Genomic DNA, 21,383 nt, shown 5'->3' with positions numbered 1-21,383 from the left:
TTTTGTGGATAGATTAAATCTTAGAACATCTCTAGTAATTTTTGGTACTAAAAAGGACTTGTGAGAAGTGCCCAAGTGTATCCATCTCGAGTACCAACACCTAACTTGCTTGACAAAATTATAAACTTTTTTGTATACTTGCGTTTTATGGGCGTGACGGTTTCAGCTAATTCACAATATTATCGTTCTTTTGATATCTATAACTTAATATTGAACGAATACGACTTAAGTTATTGCAAACAATCATGATTATGATCTGTGACATAATCCGCGAACAGATAATAACTTTGTTAATAGTGTTTGTAAACGTTTCGTATAAAATCCAATTTAATTTCTAGGTAAACCAATTTAAAGCAATGTTTTAACCACTCCCATATTTTTAAATGTGTTTTTCAGTATTTTTTGTACAACGCAGAAGACAGAAGGATGCTTCAAAGGCAACACAAAACACCCCTACGACGATTCTATGGACATGGACTTTCTTTCTGATCCAATTTTTTCGGATCTAGGTAAGTGTGCGATGATTCCATACCTACATATATACATATTTGAGCACGTATTTCGGTATGTCAATAGTAATATTTTCTAATAATAAATACAGTATTTATTATATAGGATAGAGTAAATATTAAATCAAATGACAAAGGGAGTTCCATCACAAAAGCAACTAATTTAACTATATTACAATATTATTAAATAAAATAGGTGTGCCTTTAATATTAATAATATAAAGATACTCATATAGAGTGAAATGTTTGTATATAAAAGGCGTTTTCAAAACTACATACACCCAACTATTAAAAAATCAGGTAAATAGTGAATTAATATTCACGTGAAAATCTATACGAATCATATTTACAAAAGTACATACATACATATTTAAATGTGTGTTTGAAACTAATATACACTATTTAGAAACACTGTGCGACAAAGAATTTTCTTATTTGTAATTCTAATAATTATCTTGGTACAATGCGTACTATGTACAAATCGTTGCCGACAATGGCAAACAAAAAATTGAGTATAAACGGAGATGGCAATTTCAACTAAGCACACTTTTTCTTTGGAAATGGTTGAAATAAAGAAATTACTAAAAATCTGTATTTAACTAACTTGACCAACTTACAACAACACCTACTTTCCATAGCACGCCTATTTGGTTTCCAACGGTTTATTTGACTTTAGTATAAATAATTGAAACTTAGGTAAGATGTCGCAATCTAATATAATATAAATTGGTCATTGCTTTAGATCTGTTCCCATAGCCATATATCGAACATGTTGACTTTCGGCCGTGCTGTTGACTTTAAAATAAATGTTACATGGATATCCCATATATGCGTAGAAATATGAATATTTTTGGAAATTTATTCTAAATAAATCATAAGCATTCCACAACAAAGCTTAGTTCCTTATTCAGTTTCCTTTGATACCCATCATCAATGTTAACTGTAGAGTATTTATAACGAAACCTATTAATGTCTGTTCTACCTTACTTAACATTTCCTATAGATATTACAAATGAAGAAAATGATAAACGGTTATACAACCTAAATTTTTATCGACCAAATATAAATATATACTTTTTTAATAACTGCTTTTTTTTAGCAATTACTGAAGGAACTAAATAACTATTTTAATTATATAACTATTCCTTAGTTATTTTTGTAGCGTCAAAAATTATCTCCATAATTTTAAGAACTGCTGATAACTTGACAGTGCTTAAATCTATCAGTAAAAATCTATGTAGATTCGTTCCACTTTCGTAAATCCGACTGCGAAGGAAACGGGATATTTTCCAGGCGAAAGCTTCGTACTCGTTACGAGACTTATGAGGCCAATCAGTGATTGTGGATATATTTGAAAAAAAAAAATATATTTAAATATTTAAAATTAAAAAAAAAGCTGTTCTTATCTCTCATTTGACACCTAGTATATTAGAATTCTCGTGCAGAACTAAACTTTTTTCGATTGGACCAAATTTAGTTAGAAACGCCATTATTATGTAGTTTTTCATGAGTTACAAGTATTATATAATATTATTTCTCTGCCGTTAGAGAGTAGAGAGTGGGACTAGCAGTACTTACAACTTTCTTGCTGGAATAATATTGGAGACAGTCCACATTCATATAATATGATTGGCTTATTTTAGATTCCTTTTTATCTATTAATTATATAATCACTATTTATTAAATAACTAACATTTCAAGGTTATATAATTATAGCCTAAAGCGATCGAAAAAGTTATAAAAATTTTAAGCAGAAAATTAATGTTTCGTATTACAAAACGAATTCCAAGAGAAGTATTTGCTGAAATTATTCTACAATTTACCATACTTTTGACGCACAGTGTATCCCGCTGAAAAATTTTGATTTACTTAAAATTATAGGTCTCATCATAAAGCTCACTTACTACCTTTCTAGCAATTTTGTAAATATTAACACACTAGTAGTAATATATATATATATATATATGATTACTAATATATTTTAAAAAATGATATTAGACCAAAAAAATATTACATACTTACATATATCTATTTGTATAGCTGAATGTACATATGAGTTTATACAGCTATTTCTATCTATAACAATCTTGTGCCTACCATAAAAGCCTTTCTTTATTTTATTGTTTGTAAGTCAGCCGAAAAGCTGTTTGATCAATATTTGTGCACCGCAAGCGTTTAAGAAATAGCATGGCTTAGCGACTATAATTTTCTGCATACAAATTCAGTAGTTGACACAACGTGTTAATGGTAGTGCCATTGGGCATGCGATAGGGTTACAAGAAGTCAGTGCTGTGACGCACAAGTTAAAAGAAAAAAAGTAAAAAAAAACAAACACGCCCGCAATTCATTTTATGCAAAACTATTTTAATAAAATAGCCATAACGGTATAAACAAAAAATTATAAATTAAAAAATGTATATATTTTTGTAGCTATATGGAGCTTGAAGCCGTTACAAACACAGTTAAAATAACAGAAACTTTTGTAAAACTGTTTTTTTGTGCGAAATTACACAATTGCTAAAACAATAATAACAAATGCGTTGACTGTTAATTAAATAATGCGCTAGCAAATAGAAAAATATGTAACAATAAACCAAAGTCAATACTTCGAAAGTATTAAAAACATATTACAAATGTGCTGAAACAATTAAAATACAAATAAAAAACAAAAAGTATTAACATTAATTGCATAGCTGAGTGATTGGTCAGCGCTGCACAAACCAGTAACTATTATATAACTATAAAGTATAAATATAATCTTAAAAACATATATATATTAAAAATATATAAATATATATATTAAAAATATATAAATATATATATTAAAAATATAAAAATATATATATATATATATATATAAATACATATGTTATTCGGAATCGCAAATCATACATGACCTTCCATTCAGCTTGCCACTGCCGTGCCAGCGCTCTATCCATAGCGGAATCGGCTTGTAATCGGAACTTGTTGTTTTACCCAGCGTTCAAAAGAATTCCCATTCACGCCTGCAAGTGTATTATGCTTTTCTAATGACTCCATTTGTAATGCCTGGCGCGACCAGTGAACGTGAACCAGCATTTCGCGTATCGACAGTGAATTGCAACGAATCGGGTTGCAGTTTGGCAAATTAGATTTCGAATTTTCAGTTTCATTTTTGATTCTGTGTATTTATGCGTTTACATATGCACATATGGCATCATTCGTTTTATTCTGATAGTTCTACTTGTCTAATACAGTGTGTGTGTAGGTGAGAATATTGTATTTGTTATGGCGTAAAATTTCACTTCCGAAAAAGCGTTAGGTGTCGCTTTTAAATTCGCACGAGAAACATACATACATACATATGTGCTCATCGATCAAATAGTTTACCAAGAATACCGGTACCGTTAGTTCCTTTAGTTTAACATACCGTAAGGGGACCGTGCTACCAAACCACTATTCTGTGAATCCAACTTGCTTACTTGAAAAATCACTTAGAACACCAGCCGATCGTAGTTTTGACTATGTAGAACTACAAATTTGAGGTCTTGAGGAGTTTTTGTCTGTCCAGGAAGACGGCTATCGGAAGAAACTTTTTTGATGTGACGAGAAAAAACTTTTCAAAATATCCGTACGAGGCAAGTAACAGATTTTGGAAATCCGGAGGATAAATTTGTTGCGTATTATTACATCAAAATCACATTGTGTAGGAAAACTAATAATTCATAATAGGTTGTGACTCTGGAACTATATACAGAAACAATTTTGTTTCAAAGAACTTATGAATCACTTAATTCTGGATATTTTGATACAAGATGAAGGAAATCAAGATCATCGATCTGATGCGAACATTTATCGACCGATCTGAGATGGAAGAGAGATAAGATTCAACGATTGAATGACCAAAAAGTAGAAACTGTATTTCAATGAGCCATTGAGCTCTGTTCTTTGCACCGCGGTCATAAGAGTAGTATATTACTGGACGTATAGCTCAAGCATATTCAAATAGGTTATCAAAACCTTAAACTCCGCGATAAAATACGTACGTTTGCATAACACATAGCAAGATTTGAAAAGAGAGAGATAGAGAGAGTATGATTTATGGAACTTTTTTAGATTTTCACAAATGAAACTTTTAGACTATTTTTGAAGCTTATCTTTTCATCGGAGGATTTTTGTTTATAATTGGTAAAGTAAGTGGTCTTCTTATATAGATAGATAGATATTATATAGACAGATTTACAATTTTGTGCGGAAGCATTTAAAAAGTCTAGTCGGGAAAATGTTCGCAATTCCTTCACCACTTCACCTAACACCTTTCCGATGTTCAATGTACGACGAAAGGAATTCCAAGAATAATTGTAATACTTTTTACGAGCTTTATTTACAAATTATGGGTGGTTATACCCTAAACAGGGTATATTAAGTTTGCCACGATGATTGTAATACCCAGAAGGAAACGTCAAAGACCCTATAATACATATATATACATATATACTTGTATATACATATATATATATAATATTTAAATAATCGGCGTGATGAGCTGAGTCTATTTCCAACGACGACAAACAACTCTACAATCTCTGACGAAATTGTGCAGATCGGACCACTACAGCATATATGTACATAACTGTCACTCAAACTGATCGATAAAAATCAAGATAAAAATCTTCCGTTTATGTTATGGTGCAGCTTCGGCGCAGCTGAAGTTAACGTTTTTTCTTGTTTTTTATTTTCATAAAACAATACATGTAAATAAAAATTTAAGGTTAGATTAGTTTAAAATAGCGAATATTATTTGTCTTAAAAAACTCGGACCACCCACGAACACCCTGTATAAACAAAAATACACCCGCCTCACATTGGCAGTGACCATGACCATGATGTGGCACGTACGTATGTATGTATAAGTCGCATGTGTAGCAAGCACTCAAGAGTGACGTATGACGAATGGGTTGAGCGCATTAACCGAAAGAAGTGCAACATTTTTCTATGATACGTTTTTTGTTTTTGCTTTTTTGCCACCTGCCAGCCATTGATAACTTTAACGCAACAGTAATTATGTGTGCTGTAATGCAGTTGCATGTACCAACATACCTACATATGCATATACTTATACTCACATACATATATACAGATTTACATATGTACATATGTGTGTGTGTGCATGTGTGTCTGTCGCTTTGGCAATCAGTTTCGCATGAGCATTTCATCAGCATTGGCGTTAAATCATTTACTTCTTTACTACAGAAAGCAACAACAACCAATGCATTGTGAACGAAAGCGAAAAACTCAACTAAAACATAGAAGCAAAAAAGAATTGCAAACTATGTAATATAACAGCGCTTTTAATTTTTTTTTAAATATTTTTTTTATTTTCATTTTTTTTTTTGTTGCTCCAACAATAATTACACGCCGGCACGATAATGGCAAATGCAGCTGCTGATGTGTACGCTTACAAATCTACGCTTCATAAAATATAATCTGGTGTTGTTGTTGTTGTTGCACTTGATAGTTTTGCTAGGTGCTTGACGTATGCTGTGATGCGCAGCTTATACTTATTTATGTTTGTTTGTTGATTTGTAAAGTGCCATGCACATGTTTTGTATGTTAGTACGTATGTATGTGTTTATGTGTGTGTGTGTGAGTATGTCTGTTCATCGCTCGTAGTTTTCACTGATGCTCAACGATTTGTGAAGTGCATCAACCGCAGCTCAGCCTAGCGCCACCCAAACCCGCCCCCTGCGGCCTGACACACACGCACACTCATATACAAACATACACACATATATACAGACGCAGAGGTTACACACATGCATACATACAATACATACACGCGTGCGCATACTCTGTGCTGGCGTAAAAGTTTACATTTCTATTTCGCCGCTAATAAGCAAGCGTTTTGCTGCGCTTACAACACATTAGATAATTATTGTATCCAACAGATGCAATTGTGATGCTGTCGCTGCCACTCTTCAATGCATTCTCTTGCGTTTGCTTACACGCTTTATTAATATTTTGCTCATGCGATTTGATTTTATTTGTAAACTTCCATGCAAACACACACACATATCCATATACATACATATGTATGTATGTATATATACAAATACACTTAAAAGCTTGACGAATTACTTTTATTAATTTTTCTTTAATTTTTTTTTTTTCAAAATTTTATCTTCTTTCTGAAGTCATCATTACCGTTGACTCTGAAGCGTTGCCGCCAGGCGCAAGGCACTGCAGCTTTTGCTAAACATCAAATCTCAAATGCCAGTTGAATGGCGAGTGTTAGCATTTAACGGTTGTTTGTGCAAAGCGTTTGCCCTGTGTTACTCATATAATATAAATTGTTCGTATAAGAAACGATGCAAGCCTGTTATAGGCAGAATAACATATTTTAGTAACTAATATTTAATAATAACACCGAAGGCAATATTTTAACAAGTGTTCGAAGACGGTATTGTTGTTGCAAATGTTTGTGCTAAACTATTCAAATAAAATAACAGAAAAGTAAAAAGAAAACAACCGTAATTGTATCTACACAGCAGCACAGTGAGTCCGTTGGCAACATGGAATATCCCAAGAATATGAATGGTAAAATACTGAAAAAATAATATTTTAATTGTTTATTGTGCCTATATGTGTATGTATTTAGTGAGGCCTGTTTTTCGTATTGATTATGTTTGCATATTTCTTTCGAACAGAAATTCAACAAAGTAAGTTTTCCAAATAAAGAGCTATTTCCCAAAATATTACAGAAATGCAATTGAAATGGAAGTCGTCCAAGGATTTTGTTCACCAATAAATTTAATATGAACTACTCATTGAAAATCTTCCAACTAAAAACAAACTCTTCAAAATAGTTTTTGTATAAAGAAAATAACTCGGTAAAATGTACTTAGACCGCAGGTGGCCGCACTTAACCGAGTGGTAACCAATTAAGCCTTATCCAGCAACTCTGTGCATTTACCAAATATCTTTTAAGTTAGAATATTGGGTGGTGCGGAAGATAACCCGTCTTAACTGGCTGAAGGTTCGGCATTCGCAAAATTCCAGCGATTTTGCATACTCCGCGCATGCTCTGCATTTCGCTGAATCCACTTTACCAATATTTCAGATGGCATCTACCACTAACCCAGTGATGACCCCATTCAATGTTACTTAGTTCCTAAAAGTAGAAGCTTTTTGATCTGTCCACCAGCAAAATTACCCCAAAATACATTTAGTTACGCGCTGTGTTGCTAGTATCCCAAAACCTGAGGTGTTCCGCTGGGGTCTATTGCTTCATGCAACCCTTGAAGGAGTTGAATGGGCAGCACACACGAATTGTTATACAAGTATGTTATAGGAGTATTGTATGTACAAACAAATATGTATGGACTAAAAACTATATTTTATGTCAGATTTGCGTACAAAGTTGTTTCATGAAATCGGTTGTGAAACCATAATGCATTAAAGATTAGCTAGACTCCACTACAGAATGACATTTTCAAACTTTTAAAAAATGTGCAATATAAGAAACATTTTAGTGTCAAAACCGGATTAGAGTTCATATGGACGCAATATTAGGTTCCACTAGAAAAGATCTAACAAATTATTTTAAAATTTTTCTAAAGTTAAACATACTTAGAAATGGTAACACATAGGTTAAAGATTAATCGAATTTTACTCCGACTGACCGGCCTTCAAAATAGGCTTCTAAACGAACACAAGCATGCCAATTTTCAGACACTTTAGCGAATTTTGATTTCTCGGTTTGCGCTCATTTTTTGAACGCCATTGACTCGTTTTTGCAAAAAATTCAGGACTTTTGTTACGAGTCTAGCATTAATATGCTTCATACCCGAAGGTAGGTAGGTATGTAGAGTGGCTGTCTGACGACGCACCTAGGCCTATAGGACGCCCATTGTGATACCACCGGGACTAATGTTCCTTCACTCTATTGGCTCCTCTCTGAACCAACCCGTGCTTCTGATGAAGTTCATCAGTATAAATAGTTGTTATGTGAGCAACTTCTGAGACGTCGTCCAGGAACCCTCGACCGATAGTTGCGATTCTTTTCAGTTTTAAGCCTTTTTATACCCGATACATTAACCAAAATGTGTTGAATCGATCCACAAGAGATTTTGAGACCCTCTGCAATCTCTCTAATGCCAACTTTGCTGATTCAAGCTGATTCTTTAATTTTTTCTATTGATGGACTTTTCGATAACTTCCCGACCTTTCTTGAATGCTTTGTGCCTTTCAAATACTTGTGTTCATACTAAAATAGGCTCCCCAAAAACATTCTGCAAATTTTCAACGATTCAGTAATCATGATTCCATTGGAAACACAAACTTTCAAGCAAACTCGTTGTTAAATTTTTTTTTTATAAAAAAACTCACCAGGCAACATTTTTCGCGAACTTCACACGAACATAAAACCACACCAGTTAAATGGACCAGTCCGGGTCAAATTTGATTAGATGGTATTACATGTTTGTTACAATTGGATGTTACTTTTTAATAACTGGTATTTAGATTTGTATATGTACATATTTAGAATATTAAATTATTTTATTTAATAATTTTATTAAATTTTAAAATGTGTCTTACTAAACTTTATTACGTGCAGTAAGTTCAAACACAAGGATTCGTATCTTACCTCTCTTTTTTCGAACAAGGTTACTCATACGCAAGGGTGGTTCGCTGTAACTACATATGTATTTCCAAATCACAAAAATATGTTATATATTCGAACACACATTTTAACTGTGACTATATAAAATGTATAGTACATTTCCAAATATAGATATATGTATGTATGTACTTATATACATAATATTTGTATTGACTCAAACACATACATATACATACATACATATTATTTGCATTTTTTAACTTTTAACTGGAATATATTTTATTTGAGGAGTTTTTAATAGACACCCTATTATATTAATACAATTTTCAACTTAGTTAAGCAACCCTAACCTCACTTCACAACCCTTTAATTTGCTCTTCTAGTCATGGAGAATGTATAACTGTACTGAATTGCGCTAGCCGCTTTATTAAGTTGTTGTTGTACGGGCATAAGATTTATTGATCAAACACAATTATTTTATTTTATTTGCAAATGAATTCCGCAAATCAATTTTCACATTTCAACTAATATAATATGTGACTTACACAAGAAGCCACCCCAATATACTTATATACATTCTAATATACATATGTATGTGCGTGTGTCTAAGAATATGCAAATTTATCAGCATGTTTGTTGTTACTAATTTACATATGATGTTTTTAGCATTGTTTGTGTACATAATAATCTGATATGACAATGAACGCATTTGAATATAATTGACGAATGCAATTTACTTTAGAGTTCAAAAGTCTTTAATATAATTTTGATTATTTCTAATGTTTTCTTTCCTTCTTTACGCAAAAAAATTTAAATATGTCACAATAAAGAAGCAGTTTGGCAATAAGCGCTCATTGTGGCCAAAGTTTTATTTTAAAATCAATGTAATTTCATTCCCAGATCAAAAATAACCACAGATTTTACATCATTAAATTTTGTATTGTATTATATTATTTATATATTGTACAATAGGTCGCATTCAAAATTTCATATTGCTACTCTCACAGAAATTCTCGTCTCTATTAAGACAAATGATTTTCACAATTTTTCTTGTGGTGAATTTTTTTCCAGCAAAATCATTACCTACAGGCAAGAAGAGGTAGTGGTTGCTTAAGAACCCAACCTAATTTATGGAGCTCCTGGCGGAACAATTGGCCAAAGCTGATCGCTTCTGAATAATTTCTTCCTTCAGACGAGCAAGCACTTCCTTACCGTAAATACATGGCATTCGACCACGACCACAAAAAAATTTTCGCATGATATTGTCTTAAGTGACCTTTTAATTGGCAGTAAACATCCACTTCAAAAAGGATCGATTTTGTTGCGATTCACCAGCGATTCGCAGATGGAAATTCGGTTCATGAGGTTTTTTTTTGCATTAGCTCGTGGGTCATCGATTTATGGATGACTTCATTTTGTTTCCAGCCTTATTTGAATGGTTCCAAACGGTTTTTTGTGCAATATTATATTAAACTCCTAGGTAATCGAAACAGTGCTTGAGGGTTGACACTACGACTTCCAATATTTTATCGTTGTATATAATACTTTTGACATCAAAATTAGCGGAACGGAATCGACCAAACCAAGAATCCGCATGCCACATTATCAGGATCATAAACATTTTCAGCCGCCCGGCTTGCGTTTTCGACTTTGTCATAGAAAAACTGTAAATTGTGGCATATTTTTTCTTTGCTGGTGTCCATCTTTGACACGCGCTCAAGTAATACTGAGCCAAGCAATCACAAAACTGTATAAGGACATATGTAGTATGAAACCTTATCTTTCTCACGCTATATTGAAAGCCAATCCCGATTGTACAACGCGAGATACAGATTACCAAAGCCATCTATTGAAAAAAAAATGGATTTTTATACTCTTGCAACATGTTGCTACAGAGTATAATAGTTTTTTCACCTAACGGTTGTTTGCATAACCCAAAACTAATCGAGTTAGATATAGGGTTTCATATATAAAAATGATCAGGATGAAGAGAGCAGTTGATATCCGGGTGATTGTCTATTCCTCCGTCCGTCTGTCTGTGCAATCTGTAACTTGAGTAAAAATGTAAATATATGATGAAACTTGGTACACATGTTCCTTGACAAAAACCTAAGGACGAGATCGTAGATGGTCGTAATCGGACCACTGCCATACCCACAAAATGCTATTAATCGAAAGCGTATAAAGTGCTATAACTAAGTCGTACATTAAAATACAGAACTCAAATTTGGCACAATGAATATATTGGGTTGACAACTAAGTAATTGCGGATTTTTTTTTTTAAATCAAAGACAATTTTTTCTTGGAACTAAATAACTTTATTCTGTAATGTATTGTCCATTTTGATCAATGACCTTTTGCCATCTTTCAAGCAGCATCATAATCCCACATTCATAAAACTTCTGGTTTTTATTAACAAAAAACTGAATCAGGTACGGTTTGACATTATCAACATCATTACTGAAATTTTTACCATTCAAGGAGTTTTGTAAAGATCGAAACAAAAAGTAATCCGATGGTGCAAGGTCAGGACTATATGGTGGATGTGGCAAAACATCCCAACCAAGCTCCATTAATTTTTGCCGAGTGACCAAAGATATGTGTGGCCTTGCATTGTCATGATGGAATACAACACCTTTTCGATTTATCAATTCGGGCCGCTTTTCTTCAACTGCATTGTTTAATTTCGTTAGTTGTTCAATGTAGACAACAGAATTGATCGTTCGGTTGGGTGGTAAGAGTTCAAAGTAGACAGTTCCTTTATAATCCCACCAAACTGATAACCAAACCTTCTTTTGATGAATACCAGCTTTTGATGTTGTTTGAGCTGGTTCCCCTGGCCTGCTCCACGATCTTTTCCACTCGTTATTGTTGTAAACAAACCCATTTTTCATCGCCAGTTATCATTCGTTTTAAAAATGGATAATTTTCATTACGTTTCTTTAGCAAATCGCAGCTGTTAATGCGTTGCGTTAAATGCGTTTCTTTCAATTCGTGAGGAACCCATGTATCGAGTTTTTGAACATAGCCAAGTTGTTTTGAGTGATTTTTAATGCATGTATGTGATACCTGAAACTTCTCTGCAATCTCACGTGTTGTACTGTGACAATCCGAATCGCTTATTGCTTCGATTAGGTCGTCATCAACTTCAACTGGACGACCAGAGCGTTTTTCATCTTTGAGTGAAAAATCACCAGAACGAAATTTGGCAAACCAATTTTGACACTGCCGTTCTTTTACGGCTTCGTCGCCATAAACAACACATAACTTTTTGTGAGCTTGCGATGCGTTTTTGCCTTTGCGAAAATAAAAAAGCAAAATATGACGAAAATGTTCCTTTTGATCTTCCATTTTTCAACGAACGGCAGATGAAAACTACGCAGCCGATCAAAAAACTTTTTTTACTGATTGACAGCTGAATTGCCAACTATCAAATCACAAAATTTGTTTTACATTTGGACTACGCCAGCAAACCTAAAAATTCAACTGAAGCCATCTATGAGTGAGTTAGTTGCCAGCACAATAATTAATTAATTGCTTTGAAAATCTTGAAAAAGTGTGCGCGGCCCCGCCTCCTAATAATTTTAATGTATATATCTCCCAAAAAGCTAAAGCTACATAAATCACCCAAATTTGCGCACAACAATTATTTTCAACCCTTTTTACGATAGTGTGAAAATAGGTGAAATCGAGACAGGCTCGACCGATTTCAACCAAATTCTTTACATAACGTTCTTACAATTTAAGAAAGATTTTCGAACTACCGGCTGACTTTATATCGCATATATCGGCAAATAAGTAAGATACCTTAGCAAAATTTACTGAACGTGCTTGTATAATATTCGATATACTATAGTATTTATATAGTATATATATATACATATATGTATAGCTGAAAATATGTGAAATTGATTCACAAATTACCCAAACTACCTATACTACATAGGTATAATGATTTTCGTTGTTCTAACAAACCTTATGCAAGTATTTCCTTATGAAGGTATTTCCCTGGCTTTGATTCTGGCAAGTTGCAAGAGTATGAAATATTCGGTTACACCGGAACTTAGCTCTTTCTTACTTGTTTATGATTCTTTTAGAATAATATGATAACAAGTTATTACGATATTTTCTCAGTGTTCGCTTACGACTCTGCGACGTGAGTTAAATCGTAACTGAATAGCTCGTACCGTCGGCTATCCACCTGTTTCTAGAAGTGTTCACATTTTTTGTTGAAACGCTTATAATTCCATATTTGTCATAACATATTGTCATAACATTAAACACTAAACGTATAATCTTCACTACTTTTTATCACCCACAGATCGATCCGATTTCATTGGAGGCATCGACAATGAGGCAATCGATTTCGGTAATCTGGAACAGTTCATGCAGGTTGAAGCCGCTGTTGGACAACTAGAAGCGCAAAATAGCTGCATAAATGGAAATAATACGCGCGAAAACACATTGTGTTGCAGCTCTAAGGCCGATGTCAACCAACACCAACAACAGCACCAACAGCAGCAACAGAATCCTCATCACCAACAAATTAACACGCTCGATACAAATTTATCATTAGTGAGCGTGTCGGCGCGTGTAAGCTTAACATCCACACCTATAGCGACACCCATACCGACAACGGTTAGTCACGGCACACCGCATATGCCTGATAGTCCGCCGGATTCCGGTTCCGAGCCACCCTACAGTCCGCTGCAAGATGCACATGGTCTCACACTCACCTCGCGCGATGTCTACAATGGTCTATCCTCTATGCAGCCGGACATGCATCTGCAACCGCAATTTACACCACCGCATCAGACGCAAGCATCAACGACACATCACCATCATCAACAACAACAGCAGCAACAGCAACAGCTGCAGCACAACAACCACCATAGCAATAGCAACGCCACCCAACTCCATTATAATCACAATCATTCGCCAACAGCGCCACCAAATGACACAATGAGCGGCGTGCGAGTGAAACATGAAGCCGGTCTTATCATAGATCCTGCTACACTCACGCACACGCATGCGAACTCTATCGGCACACACACGCATAGCGAACACAATGCCAGTCATGGTCACATGAATTTACCGCCACCACATCAGTTGATGTTCTCGAATCCAAATACCAACAACAATCAACATAATGCAAACAACAGTCACTTGCTGTCTTACGAAAATCTACAAGGTGGCAACTTTCCCTCGGTGAATTATCCCAATGTGACTATCGTAAATGGTCTGGATGTAATGCAAACGCATGCCACATCCTGTGCGCTCACTTCACCGTTGAACGAGGTGCCACGCGTTCAGTTGGTTGGCACGAGCCAAGCGTTACCACCGCAACACAGTCGTTCGTCATTGCCCACAACACCAGTGCATTTGTCTTTATCCCGCAAACGTAAACTCTCCACACAGCTAGATTGTCCGGACTTTGCTAGCATTAAACCTGATCCGGGTTTGCGCATGAGTCCCACGCATGGATTGGCTACAGCAGCTGCGGAGCAACAGCAAAAACTCAGCGCCTCATCACCAATTACCATCACATTACCTGCACATGCGACTGCGAGCGATATGACGAGCACGCCCGCACACTCAGCTGCCTCACTATCGCCCGCGCTGTCAACTATTAACTCGAATGCCGATAACAGTCTGGATGGCAATAATACAGCGGGAAGTGGTAGCGGCGAAAGTGGCGGTGACGGTAATGCTCTAACGCCGTGCATACGTTTTAGCCCATTTCAGCCACAAAATTGGCATAAGCTCTGCGACCAAAGTTTACAGGAGATCGCAGTGGTTTATTATCGCGTCGACGCAGATAAGGGTTTCAATTTCTCGGTATCCGACGATGCGTTCGTTTGCCAGAAGAAGAATCACTTTCAAATAACTTGCCACGCACGTCTGCAAGGCGATGCGAAGTTTGTAAAAACACCGTCCGGTCTAGAAAAGATCAACTCCTTTCATTTGCACTTTTACGGTGTCAAATTGGAAGCGCCAAATCAGACGATACGTGTTGAGCAAAGCCAATCTGATCGTTCGAAGAAACCGTTCTATCCAGTGCCGTAAGTAATATCACACGCTTTCAAATACAATAATAATTTCAACCAAGCTTCTCTTTTAGTATCGATCTGCAGAGTCACATTGTCAGCAAAGTCACAGTCGGTCGTTTGCATTTCTCAGAAACTACTAACAACAACATGCGCAAAAAGGGACGTCCCAATCCAGAGCAGCGTTACTTTCAACTAGTGGTGGGCTTGCATGTCCATACCATATCGGGAAACTTTCCTATCATCAGTCAAGGTAGTGAACGCATTATTGTACGCGCCTCTAATCCCGGTCAATTTGAGTCCGATGTCGATCTTTGCTGGCAACGTGGCATCACGCAAGACTCGATTTTCCATGCCGGACGTGTGGGCATCAATACAGATCGGCCGGATGAGAGTTTGGTCGTACATGGCAACTTGAAGGTATCCGGTCATATAGTGCAGCCCAGTGATAGTCGCGCTAAGCATGAAATCGGCGAGTTGGACACATCGGTGCAACTGCGTAACTTACAAAAAATACGTATTGTACGCTATCGTTATGCGCCCGAATTTGCCGTGCATTCAGGTCTGAAGCGTTCGTGTGAAAGCGACAGCGAAGAGATCGTGGACACGGGCGTGATTGCGCAGGAGGTGCGCGAAGTTATACCAGATGCGGTACAAGAGGCTGGCAGTATCGTGCTGCCGAACGGCAATGTAATCGAGAATTTTCTGCTCGTCAATAAGGTAGAAACTATTAATATTATATTTAGTTTGAAAGATACATAATATATTTTTAAATGCAGGATCGAATTTTAATGGAAAATATTGGTGCGGTGAAAGAGCTGTGCAAAGTCACAGGTTCGCTGGAGACGCGCATTGAAGATTTGGAGCGAAATAATCGTCTAAGCAGACAGAGCGAATTTGAGCAGCGTAGCAAACAATACCGTTTGACGAAAAGCTGTGGTCCACGCGGCGGCTATGAAATCTGTTCGAACAAGTCCCTGCAGATTGTTATATTCTTATTAGTAATCGTTATGGCAGCCTGGTAAGTTAAACGGAACGGAAGTCCCAACATAAAAGGGGGGAAATTTTCAAATCTAACATTTTCTCTTCTCAAATTAAAGTCTGGCAGCCGTATCGACTCTCTATTTCGTCGAGCACAACAAACAGCGTTACAACTACAAGCAACTAGACCGTCTGCAGTTCCACAGCAATGGTCATCTTTTAGGTCATGACTCAGTTTTCATAAATGAACAGGAAGGTTATATCGTACAGGTGCATAACATGCTCAACCGTAATAAATCCGTACAGCATGGTGGCACGTCACGTCCGCCGGGTTATCGAAACTATACACGTCCACGTGGCGAAATAATCTATGATGAAAGCAGTGATCCATACTCACAAAACGGGCGCAACGATGAACTTACGGTCGTTATGGAAAAACCACTTGTAAGCCTACAGCCACTACATCCACGTAAGGATACGTTTAAAGTGACGACAACGGCACCGCTGTTGCGACTCAACAAGACTATCAGCAGTAAAAACAAGTCTAAGTGGCCGCAGGCACAAGTTGTGCCCAAAATAATAGCGTCCTTCCAAAATACACGTGCCACAAGTAGCACACAAACCGAAAATAGCGCAAATCTAACGTTGCACCAAAAACGTCCGGGTACGTTGGGTGCTAATGAGACCTCTTCGGAGAAAGTGGCCGACACTGTGTTGTTGACACACGATTTCGATAACAATTCCATCGATATCGATGCGCAACATTTAACAAAAAAGGCGACGGCGATCAGAGAGTCAGCGGCGCGTTCGATCACTTCACGTGAGGAAACACTGTCGGAAAATGGTGAAGCTATTGCTGACGCCATCGGCGCCATTGTGAGCACATCGAGTAGCAATGTGAATGGCAAAAACAATGTCAACCACAGCGACAACCTAAAGAATACCAACTTGAATGCTAACAACAATGTGCCCGATACCACTGCCCCAGCGTATAGTCATCGTTCACGCAATGTCTACAAAGCGGTTTCGCCGCCATCGGCACTTTTGCCACTTACAACCAACAAGGTGACAATTGAAGGCATACCGGGTAATTACTCGCTAGACGTAGTGCCCGCTTATGCAAACAAGAGTCAAGCAGTACTGGAGAACAAATTGGATAGCACGGATTTATTGGACTTACAGAGCTTGAACAACAATAGTGAGTCGGTGGATAATCCGATAACCGCATTGTTTGGCTTCGATTTTGGCTTGGGACGCGAATCAGTGCTGGGGCGCCGGTCAACTTCTCAGCGTAGTGTCGGGCGAATACAGTGTAAATTTGTGCAAGTGGAAATGTTCGGTGCGCCACCGCAATGCATACAAAAGCCAACCAATGACGAGGTGTCCAACTGTCAGGTGGGTGGTTTCGTTATACATTAGCTTTTTTAATAAATATAAATATGCTAATATTTTCAATGGTCCATTCAAAAGCTCACCACTGAATAATACCCATTCTATTTTATAATTCTATTTTCACCCAGAACTGGAGTTGTAACTCTATTCCGATCAATATCAAACATTATTTTTGAATAGTTTATAACACTGCACAGTTAAGAAACGGGAAAGGTCGAAATTGAAGTCGTACGAAGACATCAAATACAGACATCTGAAAAAAAGTCGGAATTCAGTTCTACCTCGAAAATCCTCGCATAAATGGTGGAATCGAAACGCATTCCCCAAATAAGTTTTGTTCAGATAGAAAAGCGTGTCCATGCCGGTTACGTAGACCCGACTGCTCATATAGTTCGTGATACACCTTTTTAAAGCTTGTGAGACAATTTGATTTTCCTGATCCCAAACTTTGTTGTGATTTCATTCGACGAATATATGTATATAGAGGCTTTGTCCTACCGACGACAATTTGAATACTGAACCTGTGGTACACTTGATAGGTTTCCCCCATATTATCTTCATATTCAACTATTCCCAACTAAATTAGTGTTTTGAGATTAAAATTTTTATTTTTTCTCTATCACTTCAGTCATTTTGCTTCGAGGAAACCAATCAATTGCCGGTAATTCAAGACACCCTAGCAGGCATCACACGTGTGAACGAAAATCCAGCGGTTCCAGCGAAACAGCTAAGCAACGAAAATTTGCCATTATCCGAATCGAATGCAGACAGCGCCGATATCGACACAGATCCAGACACACAACCACGATCACTGGCCACACCCATACTCTCTACCAACGCCACTTTTATTGGAACGGACAAAAAAACACAAGTTGTAGAAGTTTCAAGCGAACAACGTTCAGATCTTTCGGACTCCTCAAAAGACATATCCGGTTCCGATGAACGTCTCGATATTGATGTAAAGATCGCAGCAGATGAAACAGTGGGCGCACCAACAGGTAGTGCAACATCCTCTGAGCTGCAAAGAGCAGCCGCAGCAGCAGCAGCAGCAGCAGCAGCGGCAGCACAAATAGATTGTTGGCAAATCGATAGCTGTTTAATAGCTGAGACAAACAATGAGACATTTGGTATGGAGCATCACTGTCCGCATAGTGGCAAATCGCTGAATATGACTTATATTATACCGTTATCGAGGTTTTTCAAGGAATCAAGCATACAACTGCAATTAAGGTGAGCTTAAGGAAGGAGGAAATGAAATTCAAAATAATTAATTTTATATTATTTTGCTTTCCAGCTCCTCCGTGCCACTATTATGGACCATTTGTAGTAATCGCGAGCTGACTAAACATCAGGGCGCACATTTATTACAATCATCTGCGCATCAACTTAGCGCCAACATCGTACAACGTCAGCCAAATGTGTCGGTTATATACTTTAATATACCGAGTCGAGGTTACTTCATACGAAGTTTGGCGTTACGCGCAACGACGGTGGACTCGAAAAAGGTAACTTTATAAAATTGTATTAACGAGTTTGCTATGAAGTTAGTTTGTAACACCCAAAAGGAAACTTGGGTATATATATTAGGGTGGAGCGAAAAAAAAGATAAAATTTTTTTTTGGTTTAAACTCTTTACAATTACATAAAAATTACCGAATTTGACGGTTTTTGACTCAAAATTTATTTTAACGCTTAAAGAATGCTTGTTGTCGTTTAAGATTTTTTTTAAAACTCCAATAATGACCACAAAAATTTTATTTGAAGCTATTGAAGTATTAATTTAACGCTTTTTCTTATTTTTATTATTATTTACTATTATTTTTTTCAGCAAAATATTTGCCAGGAGACAGCACACGAAGCAAACACTTTACTGCAGTACAACTTTAGCATCGTAAGAGATTGTGATTAGCGATAAAAGAAAGGAATTACTGAACAAATAGCAACAAAAATACATATGCACAACAACAATAATTTGAGCAAATTGAAAAGCCAACTACCAACAAAAACAACCTACTCGTACATTTTACATACATACGCCCAAATATAAGTACATATACAAGTACAAGTATATTGGATTTAAAAATGAACAAATATAATTAAAATTTAATTATTGGCCAAGTGTTTGGGGTAGATTAAAAAAAAATTATAATATTAAATACATGCTTAGTTTAGAATTACTTTACATACTCGTATATATATATATTATATATAAAATGTTAGAAAAATGATAATAAATCGAATTGTAATGTATATATAAATAAAAGGCTTATGTAACAATATAAATACAAAAAACACACAGCGTCTTGAGAAGAAAGCTGCTGAATCAATATTTTATCCACTGCTAAATTAATTAAAAAAGAAATATTTAAATAAAAACTTAAAATATAGAATTACGATATTTTATATGATATTTGGAATTCCAGGTAAGATATACTATATATAGATCGCTATTATACTCAAAATTATAAAATCTCGCAGACCCATGTACAAATGTATGTATGGTAAATATGGCAAGATGCATACACATAACAACTATTAGTTCCTACGACAGTCAGGCCTATAAGGACTGTCAACAACAACAATAAAATAAAAACAATTTTTTTTTAAACAATAAAATTATGATTACTTCGTTTCTATTAGACTCTATTATAGTATTACAAAGGATCCAATATTAAAAAAAAAAACACTCGCATTCTATTTTACTCGTTATTTTTGGACCGTTTTTGTCCAAAGATATCACTTCTTCACATTTTTTTATTATAACTGCACAATTTTCCATTAAAATTATTTTAAGGTTTATTTTATTTTAAATTAAATACACAATCTTTGTTTTTTAATCTTTAATATAGATCATAAAATATATTTTTTCGTAGTTGCAATTATCTTTATTAACAGTTATTTTAAAAATTAATCTAGTAGATCTTTATATGAAACTTTGGGTTTTCGAAGCAACAATTTCAAATTTATTTTCGTTATTGAGCGCAAAAACTTTAACTTTAACATTTACATCCAAATAAATTTTTTACAACATTAGAGAATTTTCAAATTGCAAACAAAACACGATTATTTTTCAATAGAAACAGCTTTATTGACCTTTTTGTATAGAGAATAAGTATTAAATTTAAACTAACAACAAAACTTTATACTACACAGCAAATGGATTATCCTTGCCATCTTCATGGTATTTAATATACGTTTCGCCATGTGTATAATCTCTGGTACCCTCCAGACGTCCGCGCTTCGGTGCTTTCTCATAATCGAACGCTTTTTCGGATTTGCCATACAAACGGTTTGCTTCTTCAATTTCATCGCGGTATTTGCCCACCACAACTTTTTTGCCGGTTATTGGGTCTGTTATGTCACCTAATGGATAAACAATTTTCTCCACAGCATGGGAAATTAAGCGTGTCAAACGTTGTGGCAATTCTCGTATCAACACAATGTCGCCCGTTTTACAAACTTTCTCAGGATCATGAGCAAAGAAGTATTCATCCTTTTTGAAATACTACAAAAGAAATAAAATGATTTAGATTTTTCTTCTGCATAAAACATCATGTTGCTTACCATGTTAAGATTCTTATCCAACTCCATGTGTCGTATGCGTATCTTCGACGCATTTTTCTTAATGCATGGCATGCATTGCCCTAATAATATTGCACCACGTGAAGCCATTCTTTCTTAAATGCAATAATAAAAGTTTTATTTCAAAGTTACCAATAAATTTAAACAAAATAATTAACGAAACACTCCTCACTAACACATGTTATAAAATATGTCAAGGTGGAAACAGCTGTTCACGTACTAAACAACTGTCAGCCGGGGGTTCCAATTGCAAAGTTCTTTCTGATTAGA

The 21,383-nt window shown here is 35.8% G+C and overlaps 2 protein-coding genes across 6 annotated transcripts in view; one reads left to right on the top strand and one right to left on the bottom strand.

Moving 5' to 3' along the window:
• The window catches only part of LOC106620789 (uncharacterized), a 34,884-nt gene extending 14,963 nt beyond the window's left edge, over positions 1–19,921 (top strand). For 4 of the 5 annotated variants that reach the window (XM_070107679.1, XM_070107681.1, XM_070107680.1 and 1 more), the window contains exons 2-9: positions 397–509; positions 13,433–15,173; positions 15,233–15,878; positions 15,938–16,179; positions 16,259–17,534; positions 18,160–18,761; positions 18,826–19,036; positions 19,360–19,921. In XM_070107679.1, coding sequence (XP_069963780.1) covers positions 467–509; positions 13,433–15,173; positions 15,233–15,878; positions 15,938–16,179; positions 16,259–17,534; positions 18,160–18,761; positions 18,826–19,036; positions 19,360–19,440 — 4,842 coding nt within the window. In that variant the 5' untranslated portion in view covers positions 397–466 and the 3' untranslated portion in view covers positions 19,441–19,921. Of the gene's footprint in view, positions 1–396; positions 510–6,972; positions 7,086–13,432; positions 15,174–15,232; positions 15,879–15,937; positions 16,180–16,258; positions 17,535–18,159; positions 18,762–18,825; positions 19,037–19,359 lie in introns of those variants that run through there. The other variant, XM_070107682.1, reaches the window with a different exon arrangement.
• Positions 19,922–20,594: 673 nt separating this feature from the next.
• Positions 20,595–21,353, bottom strand: mRpS17 (mitochondrial ribosomal protein S17). The gene is made up of 2 exons (XM_014239419.3): positions 21,096–21,353; positions 20,595–21,036 (listed from the first exon to the last, which is right to left on the bottom strand). The coding sequence occupies exons 1-2, from the start codon at positions 21,201–21,203 to the stop codon at positions 20,677–20,679; spliced, it is 468 nt and encodes a 155-aa protein (XP_014094894.1). The 5' UTR covers positions 21,204–21,353; the 3' UTR covers positions 20,595–20,676.
• Positions 21,354–21,383: the final 30 nt, after the last annotated feature.

Source organism: Bactrocera oleae, chromosome 4, assembly GCF_042242935.1.
Source record: "Bactrocera oleae isolate idBacOlea1 chromosome 4, idBacOlea1, whole genome shotgun sequence".
Taxonomy (NCBI): domain Eukaryota; kingdom Metazoa; phylum Arthropoda; class Insecta; order Diptera; family Tephritidae; genus Bactrocera; species Bactrocera oleae.
Note: the sequence above shows the minus strand (reverse complement) of the source record. Positions and strands in the feature narration are given on the sequence as shown.